The sequence below is a fragment of the Lissotriton vulgaris genome, chromosome 11, assembly GCF_964263255.1.
Source record: "Lissotriton vulgaris chromosome 11, aLisVul1.2, whole genome shotgun sequence".
NCBI classification, from domain to species: domain Eukaryota; kingdom Metazoa; phylum Chordata; class Amphibia; order Caudata; family Salamandridae; genus Lissotriton; species Lissotriton vulgaris.
The window spans coordinates 1,084,688,283-1,084,706,004 of record NC_141699.1 but is presented as its reverse complement, the minus strand read 5'-3'; the positions used below and the strand labels follow the sequence as shown (position 1 = coordinate 1,084,706,004).

At 45.7% G+C, this 17,722-nt stretch overlaps 1 protein-coding gene across 1 annotated transcript in view; it reads left to right on the top strand.

The window, feature by feature from the left end:
- The window catches only part of PSMD1 (proteasome 26S subunit, non-ATPase 1), a 241,841-nt gene that overhangs the window by 179,104 nt on the left and 45,015 nt on the right, over nt 1–17,722 (top strand). The window contains exon 18 of the mRNA XM_086944562.1: nt 3,625–3,741. Within this exon, the coding sequence (XP_086800688.1) occupies nt 3,625–3,741 (117 nt within the window). The remainder of the gene's footprint in view (nt 1–3,624; nt 3,742–17,722) is intronic.

Sequence of the window (17,722 nt, the reverse complement as noted above, 5' to 3'; positions counted from 1 at the left end):
GGCAGAAAAGAACACCCTTTCAACCCAATGTCCGTAACCCTGCTCCAAATAGCATAGAGTATCCCTCCCGCCGATTGGTTCAGTCACCCGCCCGTCAAGTTTAGCTCTCCTCACCCGAAAGCCCCGCGGCCCACTACCCGGATCCGCTCGTACTTCTCCATTTCTAGGAACAAACTTCCATCGTCTCCTTGGTAACGCTTCCGGGCTAGAGATTGCCGTCATAGACACAAAAGACAGACTCACATGAACCATGGAGCGAGGTGCCGTGGTCAGAGAAGAGAGACTTTCTTTAGAGTAGCGATCGAATGGCGTTTTTATTTATTTATTTAATGCGACTTTTATAGCGCGAAAATTACCCTCAACCCCTCACCCTCAACCCCTCACTCACCCTCACTCTCACTCATCCTCACTCACCCTCAACCCCTCACCCTCACTCACCCTCACCCTCACTCACCCTCAAACCCTCACCCTCACTCACTCACCCTCAACCCCTCACCCTCAACCCCTCACTCACCCTCACTCTCACTCACCCAGCCTCAACTACTCCCCCTCACCCTCACTCACCCAAAACCCCTCACCCTCACTCACCCTCACCCTCACTCACCCTCAACACCTCACTCACCCTCACCCTCACTCACCCTCACCACCTCACCCTCAACCCCTCACCCTCAACCCCTCACCCTCACTCACCCTCACTCACCCTCACTCACCCTCACTCACCCTCGCTCACCTCACCCTCAACCCCACACCCTCAACCCCACACCCTCACTCACCCTCACTCACCCTCACTCACACTCACCCTCACCCTCACACAGTGCAATAGTTCTCAGACCATTTCAGTTAGAGCTTTTAGAAATGTTTATGGCTTTTTTTATTTGTAATACTTTAGCATTGGCTACAGGAAACAAAAATGCTAAACATTTACAAAAAAACCCCATAAACAATTCTAAAAGCACTAACTCTAATGGTGCGAGACCTATTGCATTTCCAATGCTTGTTTAGTTTTACTCGTTTGTATTGCATCATTACAGTAGTTATATTTTCTCTTTGCATAGAGAGAAGGGATTTGCCTAGAATCACACAATTTTTGTCACGTGCCAAAGCTGGGCTTGGCACCCAGATCTCCAGGCTTCAATTAGGCCACATTGGTCAGTTCTTACGTAAGCCTGGCTGTGTATTTGAGAGCCACAGCTCTGACCTCAGTTTAAGGAATGGCTACGTCTTATCAGGGTCATCTCCGCCTTCCCAAATACCCCAGAATCCCTTGGCCTAGTGCCCAGGTAGTTTAATTTGGCACAAAATTCCCCAAAACGGTCACTGCTGTCATTCGAAAGTGCCATCTTCAAGCGGTTTCATAAATGTTCACTGGATTAATAACATCCTGCAGCACTCTTTAATAATCGGCTTTATTTATTAAAATCCACTTGTGTATTTCTCATGTTACTAAGCATGACCTACTGTTGGTTCACATGCTCTACAGGGTTTTATCATATTGGTGAACACATCCTGCTGAAGCAAAACAAATCGAAATAGGACTAATGCTTTATAGTGGAGGCTCTTACAGTTCAAATATAAACATCAACACATCACTTTTGCATAGCAACGTTTAAAGTGCATTTAGTCAATATAGCCCCTTTTGACAGGCAAACTTTATATGGCTCAGTCGGCCGCCTTTCTTCTCGTAGATTGTTTTTGTAGTGCTGCTGACTTGGCAAATGTTGTTCATCAGCAGCACGTGCAGAGCGGAGGGATACAGAGCACTGCAGCATCCAGGAGGCCAATCATCAATCCATGTTCTTATCACTGAAGGAACTAACGTGTAGTTAAGGTGGTAAAGTGGAAAGAAAGCAACATTGAGGAGCTCCTGGGTAAAACGTAGGAGAAAGGACTAATTGGTCGAACTAAGAGGTCTAGGATCATGTTCCCTTCGTCGAGTATTGTTTGCAGCAGCTCTTAATGGATGCAATGGTCTGTTCGGTTTTAAACATTAATTAAGGAGCTAGCACGTAGTCAAGACAGGCAGGAGTCTACAATTGCATTGTGATTGAAGTGCACATTTTTTAGAGCGGCAGGTCTACAAACCTTTACTTTGTAGTAATACCTTAGCTCACATGACGCAACCTGCCTTGCAGAACTTGTTTCGTGATGTATCTGGTTAGAGAGAAGCTTAATGTCTTAAGTTTTTTCTGAGCGTGAAGTGGCTGTTGCTTTGTCCCTCTTGTAAAAGATGTCTGCTTTCAGAGTCTGTGGTCATTTCAAGCTTGAACGCGTCTCTTCAATGTAAAGGTTTAGGAAGAATGAGGACAAAGAAAAGGGCCCTGATCCTGTCCCATCATCCTTCCTCCATTCCTTCTAGAAGGGATGGACATTTACCATCCATGCATTTCTGCAGATTTCAACACCAGACACCGAGACAAAAGGAGGACATGGCGATGTATTTTTGCAGGGCAGAAAAGTAAAAGAACATTCTCAGTAGGGCTGGTTGGAGTAGGAGTTTAATTACAAAAGCAACAAAGTGTCTTAAAATGTGCTTTATTGTTTTGTGGGGATGATGTAAGTAATCAAAGATAGAAGATGAATGAATAAAGGAGATTATGGTCGGAATTACCCGCCTATCGCTGGAATTGGGTGCCTGGTTAAGTATGGTATTGTCCACTTGGCCATGAAGCTTCAAAAGTCCTGAAGCTTTCTTGTTCGAATTGAAGACCTGGCTGTGTTAGTCAATTCTCACTAATCCTTCTCCAATATAATACTAGTGGTCAATGCTGCCATAATGTGACTGATTGCTATAAATCAAGCATATGGTGCTTTTCACCAGATCCAGCATCTTGGCACAGCGGAGCAAGTGTAACTTTACCTGTACTTCAAAAACTCATTGAATACAACCCCAATCACCTAGACTATGCTTTAGCATGTAGATCCCAGATCATCCGAATCCACCCTTGCATACCCTGCACTGACATTTTGTCCCCTGTAGATTACAACTGATCATTAAAAGGTCTCCCGGAGCAAGTGGACGTGACACTTGCACTAGGCACTGACCAGAGCCCTCTGGCCTGGTCATATTCAGCCCTCTCCTTCCTCGGATTCAACTTGTTTACAGTTTGAAGGTAGTTCATAACTTGTCAGCTGAAGTAAGAAACAGTCTTCCCAAATCGTTTATTTATTTTGAAATGGTGTTTTCTGCATATAACTAGTGCCTCTCCGGACACGTGGCAGACTTCTGGTAATTCTTCCAGAGGATGTCAATCCAAAAAAAATGGGGAAATTGTGAAATACTTTGCCTTGTATAAAGTGCATATCTCCATTGCAACAAAATTTGGAATCTACAATGAGCCTTCATTACCGGCTCTTTTCTGTGGGATTTAAATGGGAATAAGCCTAAGCAGATGGCTGTGCGTGCTGCTTTACCTTAGATATTTGAGGTCATCAGAATTTGAGTGCCAGGATTGTTTAGGTTTTACTACCCATGAAAAGAAAAGCTTTGAGAGGATCAACGATTTTCTCGGGCATGTAAAATTGGTTTCTTCTAAGAAGAGGTCACTTATTTACTGCAGAAAAGTAATCTGTTTTGTCCAAGTAACAGTCATTTCTGACTCTGATGCACCTTTTTTATATTTGTAGGAAGCGATCAACTTATTGGAACCGATGACAAATGATCCTGTGAATTACGTACGTCAGGGTGCGCTCATTGCCTCCGCCTTGATTCTGATTCAGCAGACTGAAATCACCTGTCCTAAGGTAAGTTCACCGAGCAAACTTTCACTTTTTCTGTGCTTTGTGGCGCTTGTTCACAATAGTTTCCAGTTATATTTTGTCTAAAGGGGGGTTCCTTGTTCACCTCGTTTTGCCTCATCTATCATACCACTCTTATTCAGTGTCTTCCATCACCACCTTGTGCTGCAGATCCGTAAGATATGTTACTTGCTTGCGAAGCTGGCAGTCAAGACTTGCAGAGAAATGCCTCTTTTTGCATGATCGTCCCCAAAGCTTTGGACTGATGCTGCTGGTTTTTCTTCTCAGAGTGCACTGAGACCTGCTAACCAGACCCCAGTGCCAGTGTTCCAACCCCTTACAAAGTGTATGTTGAATTAGCTACCCCCAGTTGGCAGAGACTGACTTACTTAGAAGTCACAAGTGTATGGTACCAAGGGTACCTCGGTATTGTAAGCCAGAGTTCACCCCCCTCCATCCGCCCCGGAAGAGCAGGTTCAAACTGCTAATTTGAATTTGCCATTTAAACAAATGGCAAAGCCCCCACTTACCTTAAAAATATATGCCTCCCTAATGGAAGGCCTATGGAGCCTTGAGGCAGGGAGCTATATATTATTAAGAACGGCAGATACTTTTTTTATCTGTCCTGACGGCATCACTTCCAAATTGTTGTTTTGCTGTGGAAAAGTCAGTATCCCTATTGGCTAACAGAGTTATCGCTAACCCCTGACATCTTAATGGGACTACTTAAATGGGTACTTCAATGTATGAAATCAATTGTGGCATTAAACCAGACATGATGCCCAAGTCGAATTTAAGGTCACTTTTAAGGAAAAACATCTTTTAGAAAGTAGCCCCTCTGCTATCCAGTTTGTCCGGTGGCTTCACACGGTTGCTGGACACCAAACCGCTTTCTATCCTCCTGAGGAGTAGTGCCACTGACTCCTCGACTTGGAACAATAGCAGCCGGCTACAGAGGGAGGTGTTACCTCCCCTCTGAAGAAGCCCCTAAAGGTGTTTGCCCAAAAGGAGAGCTTCAAAGGCGAAGCCGCCTTTGGTGGGCAAATGCGATCACACTCCTGAGGGGTTGCCCCTTTGTTCAGGTCCAGAGGATGGTGGCAGGAACAGAGTAGAGACCAGTGCCCAAACCGGTTTTCCAGTGGTCACATATCCCACAGGTAGCTGCACCTCTGTGGTGGGCTATCAAGCTCCTAACATCCACGGAACTGTTCAGACAGCTTGAAAGTTGTCAGAATAGTGATGCCACACCTAGCCGGACATCATCATAGGGTGGGGGGGGATCTTGGTAGCGCATTTGCCAGTGACCACATCATCCCCTCCAGAGCACTTTATGGGCATACAAATGGCACCCCTAGCACCCTGATCCTCAGATCACACCAGAACTGGAAAAGGGCCAAGGACGTACTGCACTGCTGACCCCTGGACCCTGCAAGAGAGGATGCACTGTCTGCTGAACTGCGCCTTAGGCTTGGGAGGACTGTGCTTGTGGCTCCTGCTCAAGGAAAAGACACTCCTGAGCCCCAGACTAAAGAAGTGACTTCTAGGCTCAATCGGCTGACCCCCCTTGAACCAGTACTAGGGCCACCAACACTGAAAAAGCCCAACTTTGCAAGTCAGTGGCCACTTTTGGAGAACCACCACTGACCGCTCCAAGAGACTGATCCTCAATGGCCAAAAGTTGCTAACGAGCCTGCTAGGTCCGTGAGTGTCGTCAGAGTCCAGATTGACCGGCCAAGAGGAACACTATCCTCCATCAAAGGATTCTGCAGGACCCTCTGTATCTGGAGACAGGTAGCCCAGCAGCAGCTCTCATTCTACTGGCTTAATGAGGACTTTAAGGGACCACCTGACCCGTGGACTGAGGAGTTAACCGCAAGGACATCCCCGTCAATCAGGACCACTCCATTAGAGCACTCCGGTTGTGCTATACAGTTTGGAACTGCACTGGAGAATGCTTTGGTCGCCAGGTAACTATCTAAATCCTCAAGCCCCCGCCCCCCCCCCCCCCCCCCCCAACCTCGATCTTTTCCATGCTGAATTTCTTCCCCTGTACCAGGCTGGAGTAGCCAAACACAACTCTTCCAAACTTTACAGTTACCAATGCTTGTTTGCGGTTGGCCTGAGATTTATGTTTTCTTTAAAAATCTATATCACCAGAACCCTCCGGTGGATTTTGCTCATCTTGGTCTCTAAATAGTCATAAAATATAATCTATTTTTATAAATTGGTGTTGGATTTCTCTTGTGCTGTCTAACTTTGTTATTTCATTGTATGTTACTTCTAAATGCTTTACACTAGTTCCTTTATTTAAGCCTTGCTCCTCGAAGCCACAGCGGGCTGAGGTACAGGTTTTGCAAACAAGCTTGATTGGACCTAAAACAGTTTTTGCGAGTGTATTACACTGTAAGGTCACCCAACCCTACCATATAATACACCCAAAATCTCACAATTGCCTTTCACGTCTCAAGAACTACTCGGAACAAGACTATGTTTTGAAGTATTAAGTGCAGCACCAGAAGCCTGGTATTGAGAATAATATTCTGACCCAGTGTTTGCCTTATCTTATCCAAATCATGCAAGATATCTGATCAGACTCTGCTGATCGGGTACTTCAAAACCTACTAGTTGTAGCTGAGCTTGGGTTTTTTTCTTTATCAATTTCCAGCCAGACTGACAAGTACCCCTACAGGTTTCCACAAAGCTTTATTCCACCGAAATCATACATGTTTTGATTCAAATACAGAGTTGCTGGCTGGTGTTGGGGGGATCTCCTGCATGACTCGTATGTAGATGGCACTCTAGGGCCCACCGGTAGGGTTATGATTGAGCTTCAAGCGTAGCTATTTAGTGTTGGATGAGAACGCAGCGGGGATAGTCTTATATTTTAGTTGCATTGCTGTTATCCACTTGTGGACTATTCTGCTTGCATGAAGGTTGTCAGGAGTGACAGTGGAGTCCATCACAATGGTATCAATGTGGGTGGGGATCCGTAGTAGTGCTAAATGATCTGCTAATGACCTGTGGGCGAGGAGCCCCAAGTGGGTTATTTATGAATGTGGATGTGGAAGACGCTGCTAAGTGTCTCATGGATGCCAGTGAGCAACAGTGTTTGTTCTCATCATCCGTGTCGCTGCTGGAGGTTAAGACATGGTTGTAGTTAGAATATAGGAGCCCAAAACCTGGAAATGGATGAAATATCAGCGGCCGAACGGTTGTCTCTGAACTGAAGGTGCTTGCATAATTAGTTCTGCACCTGTGATAAACCCCCTGGACTTGGCTACTGTGGCTGTGGATGGTAAATGGGCCCCCCATTTGGACTAGTCCTGTATATACCAAAGGAGAAAACATGATAGATACGTTGACTATGTCATGTCGATAGGTGGTAAAAGCTCAATCTGCCATCTCGTGGAGCGACATGCTTGAGTTGGCTTTGGGAGATAACCTTCACTGCAACAGCTGTAGCTGCAGGTGACCTAGAGATGTCTTAATGACAAGTGTTGAACCGTTAGTGCTCTTGCCTCTAGTTAATTGTTTTTATAATAATTCTCTGGCAGTCCACTGTGTGTGTGTACACAATGTCCTTTAAACATTGTTCCTGCATTCAGGAAGAGATAATTTCCAATTATTGCTAATTAAATGAGTGACCTGGCTCGGTCAGACTGTTAAATGATGTCTTATTAGTTGGAAGTGGGAGATTAGCTTATTGTATTGATTTCCTTTCCTGAGACAAGTACATGTTCTGGCTGCGCGCCAAGGTCAGAAATTCATGAACAATTTAGTCTCTGCAGCGTCATCCGTGATACTTCTTACCTTCGTTAAGACGAACAAGCATTTATGATTCATACTGCGTGCATCAGGTTATCTTCAGTCCACCTTCTTGCCTACCAGTGATGGGAGCTTTCATGCTCCCGGTCTCCGCATCATGAGAGCCTGTGTAATTCTGAATAGTATTGCTACATCTCTTCTCATGGCTTGGACCATGTGCACATTAATCTTTTCTGAATGGCGCCTATTTTATGTCTAAAAGTTCCTTCGTGGTGCTTTCTTGTTGGCAAGCACTTGCCAGCTAAATTTGCATTCGTTGAGCTCCTCTAGTGAATGTGTCTCGCTTTTCTTAGCATGTGCTGTGGTACATGAGTTTTAAACAGGAACATTCTGTCACCAGAGTACATTCTTATCTAGTGCGATTAAAGGATAGGAGGGTTATTTCACTCTTCTAACATGTCAGGGAGTTGGAAATCCTTGATTCTATGTTATGCGCAAAGGTTAGCCAGCCTGCATCCTTTCATCTTGATCTCCGAAGCCTGTTATGATCATCAGTTTCAAAACCCAGATCCTTGGTGGTGGCTTTCCTTTGCGTAGCTTGGCCCTCCACAGCACATTTGATCACCTCTGTTACTTGCAGCGCGTCAGTGATTCCATTACCAATGCTGTCAAAGTACAACCAAGGTCACTGGATCATAAATAAGGACCTAGAAAGTCTTCTGCACCTTCCTGGGGCGGATGAAGTATAGAGATGTATGTCCTAGTACTGTTCACCATACTTCCTGCCAACTAATCACTGTATCTGTATCCCCAGTACTAAGAGCATCACTGCTGATGTTGTTCGTCTGATCCCTCATCAGATACTCCTTCAGTACCTACTAAAGGCCCACAGCCCTGACACTTGGCTGACTCTTTAGTGTGCATTCGCTAGGCAGTTAAGGGTAGGGATGTAACACTGCTACCCCCGACAACCCCCAAGGTCCCCCCATCCAGCTCATGTTGCTTCTCCATTACTATTGCCTTGCCCTGTAAAGTCATCAGTCGAGGACGGATTACAGGCACACGTTTAGAAGGGTTCTCACTCATTCATTCTTTTATTTGAGAAACGCATCAGAGGTGATGCCTACTATGTCCTTAGTAATGTTTTTAGCAGAAATCTAGGGGTGATGGTGCAGGAATTGTGCTACTACCCTATGCTCTGACTTTTTAGGTTTTACATTGCACCCTTTTGCATCTACTTTTCTTCAATGTATTCTTTTTTGCATGAAATCCATGTGAGTTGTACCTACATCCTGGTAGAAGGAAAAACGCAGTACACAAATGTGAACATGTAGGAAAATTAAACTAGGAAGCCATACTGTTTGTTGCATTGACACACAAACATGAAAATGAAACATTAAAAGTCTGCAAGTGTTTCATACAATTTTCCTAATTTCTGAATTTACAAATCCAGTAAGTTCCATTTTCAGAAAGCAGTAGTTTGAAAAACATTTTGAATGTTCAATTTTGTAAATCAACTTTTATTGAAATTTGCAAATTAAACTGGAATCTTGTTTTATAAACAGACTTGTCAGTATTTGACATCCTCCTTAATACGCAAACCATACATTTAAAATGTCAACAGTTGTAGCACATGCACTTTAGTTTTTTTAAGAGGTCTAAAGAAAAGCTGAAATTCTTCCCTGCTAATTCTTAAAAATAGTTACCTAAAACATTAGCATTTCAAGGTGATTTTTTTCTGTGAGTTTTGTAAAGTTATTATTGCACTTATTTTTCAATAGTTTCCACTTCTAATGATTCTTTATTATTATTATTATGTCCCCGCGCTATGGTGAGAGACAATGAAGAGGCCTGACTAGATTCAGCTACACAAGTATTGAACGGAACAAGTGGGTTTTGAGAGCTCTGAGGGTTCCAGACGCAGCTATAATGGGAGCATGTTCCAACTCTTGGTTGCAAGGTGCCTGAAAGTTCTGTTCTGTTAGGTCAGCAAAGATTTCACCACGCCTCCTGCAGCCTCCGGCAACATCACTCCTTACAAGACCTTTGCAACAACCTCTTGTAATTCTTTGTATCAAAATGATCTCTTTATTCAGCAACTTCGACCCTTAACAGGACCCTGTTACCATCACAACTCAACTTCCCATCATGGCCGGTGAGCGAACCCTCATGGCCTGCCGCCGTCACCACTGTGCAAATTGCTGCTCCCATGTAGACTATCCATTCGGGGACTCCATCTGACCCTTTCACCCACCATGCCTTCACTAATGGCCTCCTACTGATCAGCGAAGTGCTAACACTGATCCTCAATACCTCCATCGACTAAGGCATTTTCCTGGGCACCTGGAAACATGCAATCATCATGCCCCTGCTCAAGAAACAATCCCCTAACCCAGCCATGCTTTCCTTCTACAGGCCCATCTGCTCCTACCATACGCGACAAAGCTATTCAAGAAACTAATCTACCAGTGACTCACCGACCATCTCCGCAACCAACCGCTCCCTGACGCCACGCAGTCCGTATTCAGGCCCAACCACAGTACAGATATAGCACTCATCCTCCTGTTTCTTGAGATAGGAGACACCACAGCTCTCATTCTCCTGGACCTCTCTGCCGCATTTGACACACCCCATCCTCCTCAGTTGCGTCCCTGAGATTGGCATCCAAAGATACGCGGTCCGCTGAATCTGCTCCTTCTTAATGGACAGAACACAAGCTGTCAGCCTGGCACCCTTGGATGCTCACCAACTGATCTGCGGAGTGCCTCAAGGTTCATTGCTCGCCCCACACTCTTCAATGCATCCATGATGACATTCAGCTCATACTCTCCCTCTCGGACAAGACCACAAACACAAGAAACCAGTTAATTGGTTGCATGACTGAAGTCGCTAACTGGATAAAAGGCAGCTGTCTCAAGCTCAACGCAAACAAGACAGAAGTAGTGATCTTTGGCAAGAACATGGACCCGTACCCAGAACATACAGCAGGAACGTCTGAATAATCTTGAGCAGGAAACTGGATATGACCGGAGCAAGTCAGCACCATCCCTGCACCCTGCTTCCACACCCTGGAGATGCTGAGGAAGAACTTCATATGGCTCCCAAGCTAAGCTAGAAAACCTCACTATCATCCTAGTCATGAGCAAGTTGGACTATAGGAATACCCTCTATGCAGGGATCACCAACAACTCACTAGAAAAGCACCAACCATCCAAAACTCAGCAGCCAGATTCACCCTCAACTTCCCACACAACTCTCATCACACATCAAAAACTACACTGGCTCCTGATACACAAATGCACTCAATTCAGACTCCTCACACCTACATTTAAAGCACTACACAACTCAGCCCCACCTACCGGAACACACTCATCTTTCCACCAATCACCCAGACTACTCTTCTCCGCAGAACTCCTACTCGTACACATCCCACGCATACAAAGATCCAGATCAGGAAAACGGACGTTCTCTTGCATCACTCTTAAAGTGTGGAACGGCCTCCCAGTCCACATCAGTGTCTTTTCCTCTTTTCCTAAGTTTTGTAAGAAGCTGAATGCCCGGCTTTTCAATTAACCAACGTACCATAGGCAGGGCTAGGCACACACACCTGCTCAGTGCCAGGATTCAGGTGATAGTGTGCTTTACAAATAAACAGAACTTGTTCCCAGTTAGAAAAATAGTCTTACATTTATTTTAATCCCCCAAAAGTAGACACATGTTGAATGTACATTGTCATTCTGCCATCTTGCCTAGGTGGATCTTCTGCATAGCTTATCCTTGTGTCTTTATTCACAAAATTGCAATTGTTTCTCTGTTTAGGGCCTGACCCATGTACTCCATATAATTTGAGTGAAATCATGCCAGAATTTGTGTGGACGGATTTCCTTCCTCATTATGGGGCTGATTAGGATGGAGGATTTTCCGCATCCTCCGGGCCAGCGGAAGCAACCGCCGGCCTGGAGGATGCGGAAAATCCTCTGCGGACCCACCAAGACCCACCGCCACATTAGGATGGCTGGTGGGTCCTGGTTTCCGTCCGCAGCTTTTCCTCCGCGGTTGGCTTACAACCGCGGCGGAAAAGCACTAATATGGTGACGGTGTCTCTCCGACACCGTCAGCCAGATTAGGATGTGCTTGGAAACATGCTTTTCCGCTGTGGCTTTTCCGCCGTGGAAAAGCATGTGTAACTTCACTGCGGGGGCCCGTTGCGGGCCCCCTAGGTGAAGGGGGGTGGGGGGTGCACATGGGAGGTACCTATGGTACCCCCCTGCATTAGTATGCAGTAAGCGGCAGGCACCGCGCGGTGCCTACCACTTTCTACATACAAATGCAATGTGTGCATTTTTAACATTGCTGCAGGTGCAGCTTGAAGCTCCACCCGCCGCAATGTTAAAAATAGAGGATGTGACCGCCACCCTGGCGGTCACATCCTAATCTGCACAGAGGGAACGCCGCAGCCCATGCGGACGTTCCCTCCTACTCAGGGGTCGCGGACGGACTTGAGTCCGTCCGCGATCCTAATGACCCTTAAGTTTGGTGTACTGATTAAGTCAACAGATGTGCTCTGGTAGTGGAGAGGTACACTTTGGTCTGCAGTATTCACTGTAGAAACTGTCCCGATCATGGGCGGTGTCATTGCAGCTTCTATCCAATCATTCAATCCTGAATCTGTAGGTTTGACAAAGTTGAAGGCAGCAATATAGCCAGAAAGTTAGTCTGCGATTGGTATCTCCAAGCTGGGTGAAGTTCTGTGTAGATGCGCTTCAGTACCATGCGCAATCTGAGGAGTGACATGCCTATTGTTTCATTCTGTGTAACGAGGGAATAATTCACCACAGTACCACAAGGTAGGTAAAGTAACAAGTTGCAACATCCTGTGTACTCCTTGAGTCAGTCTGCATTATAAGCCTAGAGACACAAGGTGCACTGCCTAGGCCTGATCATAAGTTCAACTATTGGAGATAGGACACCGGTAATGGATTTTATGAAACTCAGAATTTTCCTAACTGAGAAAAACCTAATTAGATTACTTTGTCAACATGTGACCTGCAGCTGTTATGACATCTTGACATACTTCACGTCTTGTGCCGGGAATTAGACGACGATTGAAATTCAGGGATTTACGAATGGGGAAAACTTTTTCTATTCCTGTTTTGACTGGTTATTTTGTGTGCTTCCCAGAGAAGGCTAGAGTGCTCTGTCTAAGCTCTTGACTCTACTATTAATCGTGGCTTCTGGTTTCTTTCTGAGCGAACATTCCAGGTGTCATGCGTGTACACTGATGCATGAAGGGAGCATGTGTTGCAGTGAAGTGGCAGATCTGTCTCCTTTTTGCTCTTAGTTTGTTTGTTTCTTTGCAATTTGTTTCCTTCTCAGTGCATTTGCCCATGCAGGTCTAAGGCGTAATCCTTTCGCGTTGGCGGAACTCCTGCTGGGACTGGCATTTTGATGAAATGATGTGATGTACCTAGAAATAGGTCGCGAGCGCTGGGGTTTCATGACCACCCACGCCTTATCGATTTGACAGATAATCCCCAAAAGGACGCTATTTGAGCTTTTGTTTGTCGGAATTCAACATCCTAAAATAAGAAGACTGCTGTCACTTTCTTTGGTCACACAAAATTGACTCCATCTTGGAAGCCATGTTCACAGAATTCTTGGTGGGACCTAGATCCTAAGAGTAGTCCCTTAAGGCATGGAGCCATTTGCAGCCACCGACCACCCCAAGCAAATGAGCGGGGAGTGAGCACACACCCCAAAACTCTCAAATCTTGTGCGAACCAACTAGCGCTTTCATTCCCCTGCAGAAAGGTGTGTGTTTCTTTTTCACAGAAGCACAGTATTTACCATCACTAAATCTTTTCAGTTAAGTGTCTAAAACTGTTAAATCTAGTGGAAAACAGTTGCAAAGACCTGTAACAAGCCTCTGCTTTAAAGAAATTCTAATTTGTACTATTTCACAGACCAAGAAAAGTTAAATTTACTGCACTATCAATTAATTCAAGCTTATTTTGGTTACATTTTTCATAAAACTATCAATATGGATAAAGTACATAAATGATAATGTTTAAGATCCGGTAGAGCAGAAGAGTAAGGAAACAAGATAATGGATGAACTTTTAAGCATGGAAGTGATAAATAGAAAATGTATATTGGCCTGTGCCAGGAAGAGGGTGGATCACATGGTGTGAATTCAGTTGCCTCTCCAGCTATCCATGAAACCTCACTTCACCCTCATCTGCAGCATTTTAAAGGGAGGTTAATGTTTGAAGTAAGCCATTCATTTCAATAGGGTTTGGAGCTTCCCATGGACTGAACATAAATGGATTGTCTTGCAAAGCCCATGTTGGCGAGCACACTGAGGCAACGAGCACAGTCCTTTGCCCAAGACAGTGCAGTGGGATCTGATCAAGTTGGGTGGCAGTGAAGCACCTCTCTGCGGCTCCACTCCATCACTTCCAGGGTGGTTCGGAGCTGCGCAAAGCCACCTAGCAGCACAGGACCATTGCCGAGAAGGTTTCCGAATCCCGTGTGGCGCCACAGGAGTATTCGAAGGTAAGTAATCTGCATTACCCACCAAGAGCAATACCAAAGTACCCGTTTCATCTGAGTATCGAAACCAATGCTGAAACAAATATTTCTGGTTTCCGATGAGAAAGGAATTTCCATAGAGGCCAGTTTAAGATGCTTGAGACAAAGTCCTCCCACCAGTGTGTTCAAACACCCTACTGGCAGAGACAGCTGCTACAGAAGGCGTCACAGAGTCATGCCTTCTATTAAACCAGCACTGGCAAAGAAAATAGGTCTGGAATTAAGACCTGTTGGGTTAGCAGATTTTCCCTGATGCTGTGCAGCATGACTAGAGTGTAACCAAAAAAAGGTGCTCTGACGTGTCAGTCCACCTCATTTTTTAGGCGCACACAACACTCATGCGTGCACCTATAAAATTACATAGTTATGCAGGCTCTTTCTTTTCCTTTTCATTTATCAACCCGAGTTGTATCAAAAAAATAAAAATGTGTAAAAATATGTTATCTATTTTTTTTTCCGCACTCCGGTTGGAAGACGAAGGGTGTTGGTGTTTGAATACACAGGGTGCAGATTGGGGAAAGAAGCAGCACGGGTCAGAAGTAACTCACAAGGTGGAGGTGGGAGAAGTAACACAGAGGGTGGGTGTGCAAAACATGTACACAGTGGAGGAGAGCAAAGCAGTACACGACGGAGACAATTGCAAATGACATGCACTCATGTAGTGTGCTTAACCAAATAGAAAAAAGTAGCTCTTCAAAAGTGAGCGTTGGAATGGGTACAAGTAGTGTATCTGGAACTCCGAGAGAGGAAAAACACAGAGGACAGAAAGCCCACACAAGCTAACTTACAAAAAGCAAACAATGGGAGTGACGGAGCCAACCTGTGATGAGCAGTGGGCGGACTGTAACCCCACTGTAAGCGGACAAAAGGTATTTTGTTCAACAGACCACTTTTGGTGTCTGATAGGCAAGACCTAAAAACAGTCCGCTAGGGCAGAGGAAATTATCAAATGTTTACTGTGCTCTGAAAGACCCCAGTACACACCAGACAGTTAATCTCTCACTCTGCCCCCGTTGCCAAGCACTATGGTGATATAGAACATATCCTTTATTTACCAACGTAGCAAATGACCTGAAAAGGTGTTGGATGCTGTACCCAGTCCTCACAAGACATCAGTGTTGACTGACAGACATTCTATCAAGGACTCTGAGACCTATGGTCCTGGAATGGTTGGCGCAAGTGGGTTCGGAAAAAGTGTTCACAAAAAGTTGAGTAATTTAGAGGAAGCAGTGTTCTATTCCGGATACCGTCAAACAATACCTATAGGACCGAATCAGAGGATGTGACTTAAAAAGCAGTTCTCTGGTACTTGTAGTTCAGGCAATTTTTTTTACATTCACTGACGTATACGGAGGAATTCCACCCTGTGTCAGACTCCCAGAGATTCAGCTATTCATTTCGCGTTATTGTTCGTATTTGAGCGGGTTTTTATATCTTCGTTACAACAAGAGAAGGGTGATGGTGCGCCTCTTCGTTGCTATAGAGCTCAAAGGCCCTTAAATATTGCTTCTTTGGGCTGCATCATTGGGCTGCATTTACAGTGACGTGGAGAGCCGTTTTTTATCGCTGAAGTAGTGCTCTGCCGGCGGCTCTACAATCCCTGATGATATTTTAAGTAACGTGACAATATTTAATTTGTCTATGCACCAGTGGAAGTTTTGACACCATAGTTTATGTGGATAAAGTGAACCCTTGAGTGGGAAGAATTGTTTGTCCTGAAGAAGGTGGGGTGTATATCTGATTGGACCGACCGAAACGCGTCGACGCTTTGGTTATATGGAAATAATCACGGATATTCAAGGAATGTAAACAGTTGCTTTATGATCATTTTAACAATTATCTTGTATTGTGCAAAAGCCTTGTTTACATACTGACATATTTCATTACTGTGTTCTTTCCTGATTTGGAACTTATTGTTGTTGCTCGCTTTTTTATCCCACTTTTTTAGTACTGTTTTTTTAATGTTTTTAATCATTTACTGTGTATTAAGGCATTTTTATGTGTAAAGTTGCTAGCTACAACATAGGGAATAAAATGTATGCAACTTTTTAGGTCTCGCCTCTCAATGCGCAAGCGCATTGAGCAGAGCGAGACTATAGCGTCTTAAACAGACTTTACCTAACTGGGCGATTTGGTGCTGTGCCCGTGGCTTTTAGGTCAATGCTCAAGCGCATTGACCTAAAATGCGCGTGCACATCATCAAATCGCCGTCTGTTCCCTCAGCCGCACTCCTCCCACACCTTTGAAGTGAAGCTTAGCTTCACTTCAAAGGCCCCTGCTGCTTCACACCCTCTCCCCGCTCCGCCCCCTCCCCTGCCCGCCGTGTCGCATTTCTCCTCCCTCCCCCTTCTCTGCCTTCCCTCCGTCTTGTTTCTTTACCTGACCTCTTATCGTTCGTGGTTTACTGCTGTATATTAACTTACAAAGTACACTGAAGCCTCTGTGCTGCTGTGTTTACTTGTGTAAACTCCTTCGCAATGTTCGCATAAGTCTCTGTGTTGCTCGCTGAGTGGTATAAACAAACAAAAGGTGAAAAAAATCTATCGCTATATAAAGATATATATTGATGGATAAATATACGTTTTCTGGTTGTAGTCTCAGCCCCAGTGAATCATGGCAGTATTCCTGAGCCATGCAACGTGCAGTCACCAACCCAGACACCTCTGAGACTTATTGTGTCCAAAAATGGTGTGGGAATTATAGACCTGTACAGTCAGCAGCTGGATTCAGAGAAATATGACTGCGAGCTTCTGATGAACTGTATCCAGCCGAGCACGACTTCTGGCAAGGCGCTGACCACTGCATGTATGAGAACGCAGGGGAGGTAGAGAAATATTGTCTGCCGCACAGCAGATTCCACCACCACCACCACCTCCACCTCCACCACCACCACATCCACATCCACCACCTCCACATCCACCACCTCCACATCCACCACCTCCACATCCACCACCACCTCCACCTCCACCACCACCTCCACCTCCACCACCACCTCCACATCCACCACCACCTCCACAACCACCTCCACATCCACCACCACCTCCACATCCACCACCACCTCCACATCCACCACCACCTCCACATCCACCACCACCTCCACATCCACCACCTCCACATCCACTACCTCCACATCCACCACCTCCACATCCACCACCTCCACATCCACCACCTCCACATCCACCACCTCCACATCCACCACCACCACACCCACCACCACCACCACATCCACCACCACCACGCACACCACCACCACATCCACCACCACCACATCCACCACATCCACCACCACCACATCCGCCACCACCGCCACATCCGCCACCACCACATCCACCACCACCACCACATCCACCACCACCACCACCACATCCGCCACCACCACCACCTCCACAACCACCACCACCTCCACAACCACCACCACCTCCACAACCACCACATCCACCACCTCCACATCCACCACCTCCACATCCACCACATCCACCACCACCACATCCACCACCACCACATCCACCACCACCACATCCACATCCACCACCACATCCACCACCACATCCACCACCACCACGCACACCACCACGCACACCACCACCACATCCACCACCACCACATCCACCACCACCACATCCACAACCACC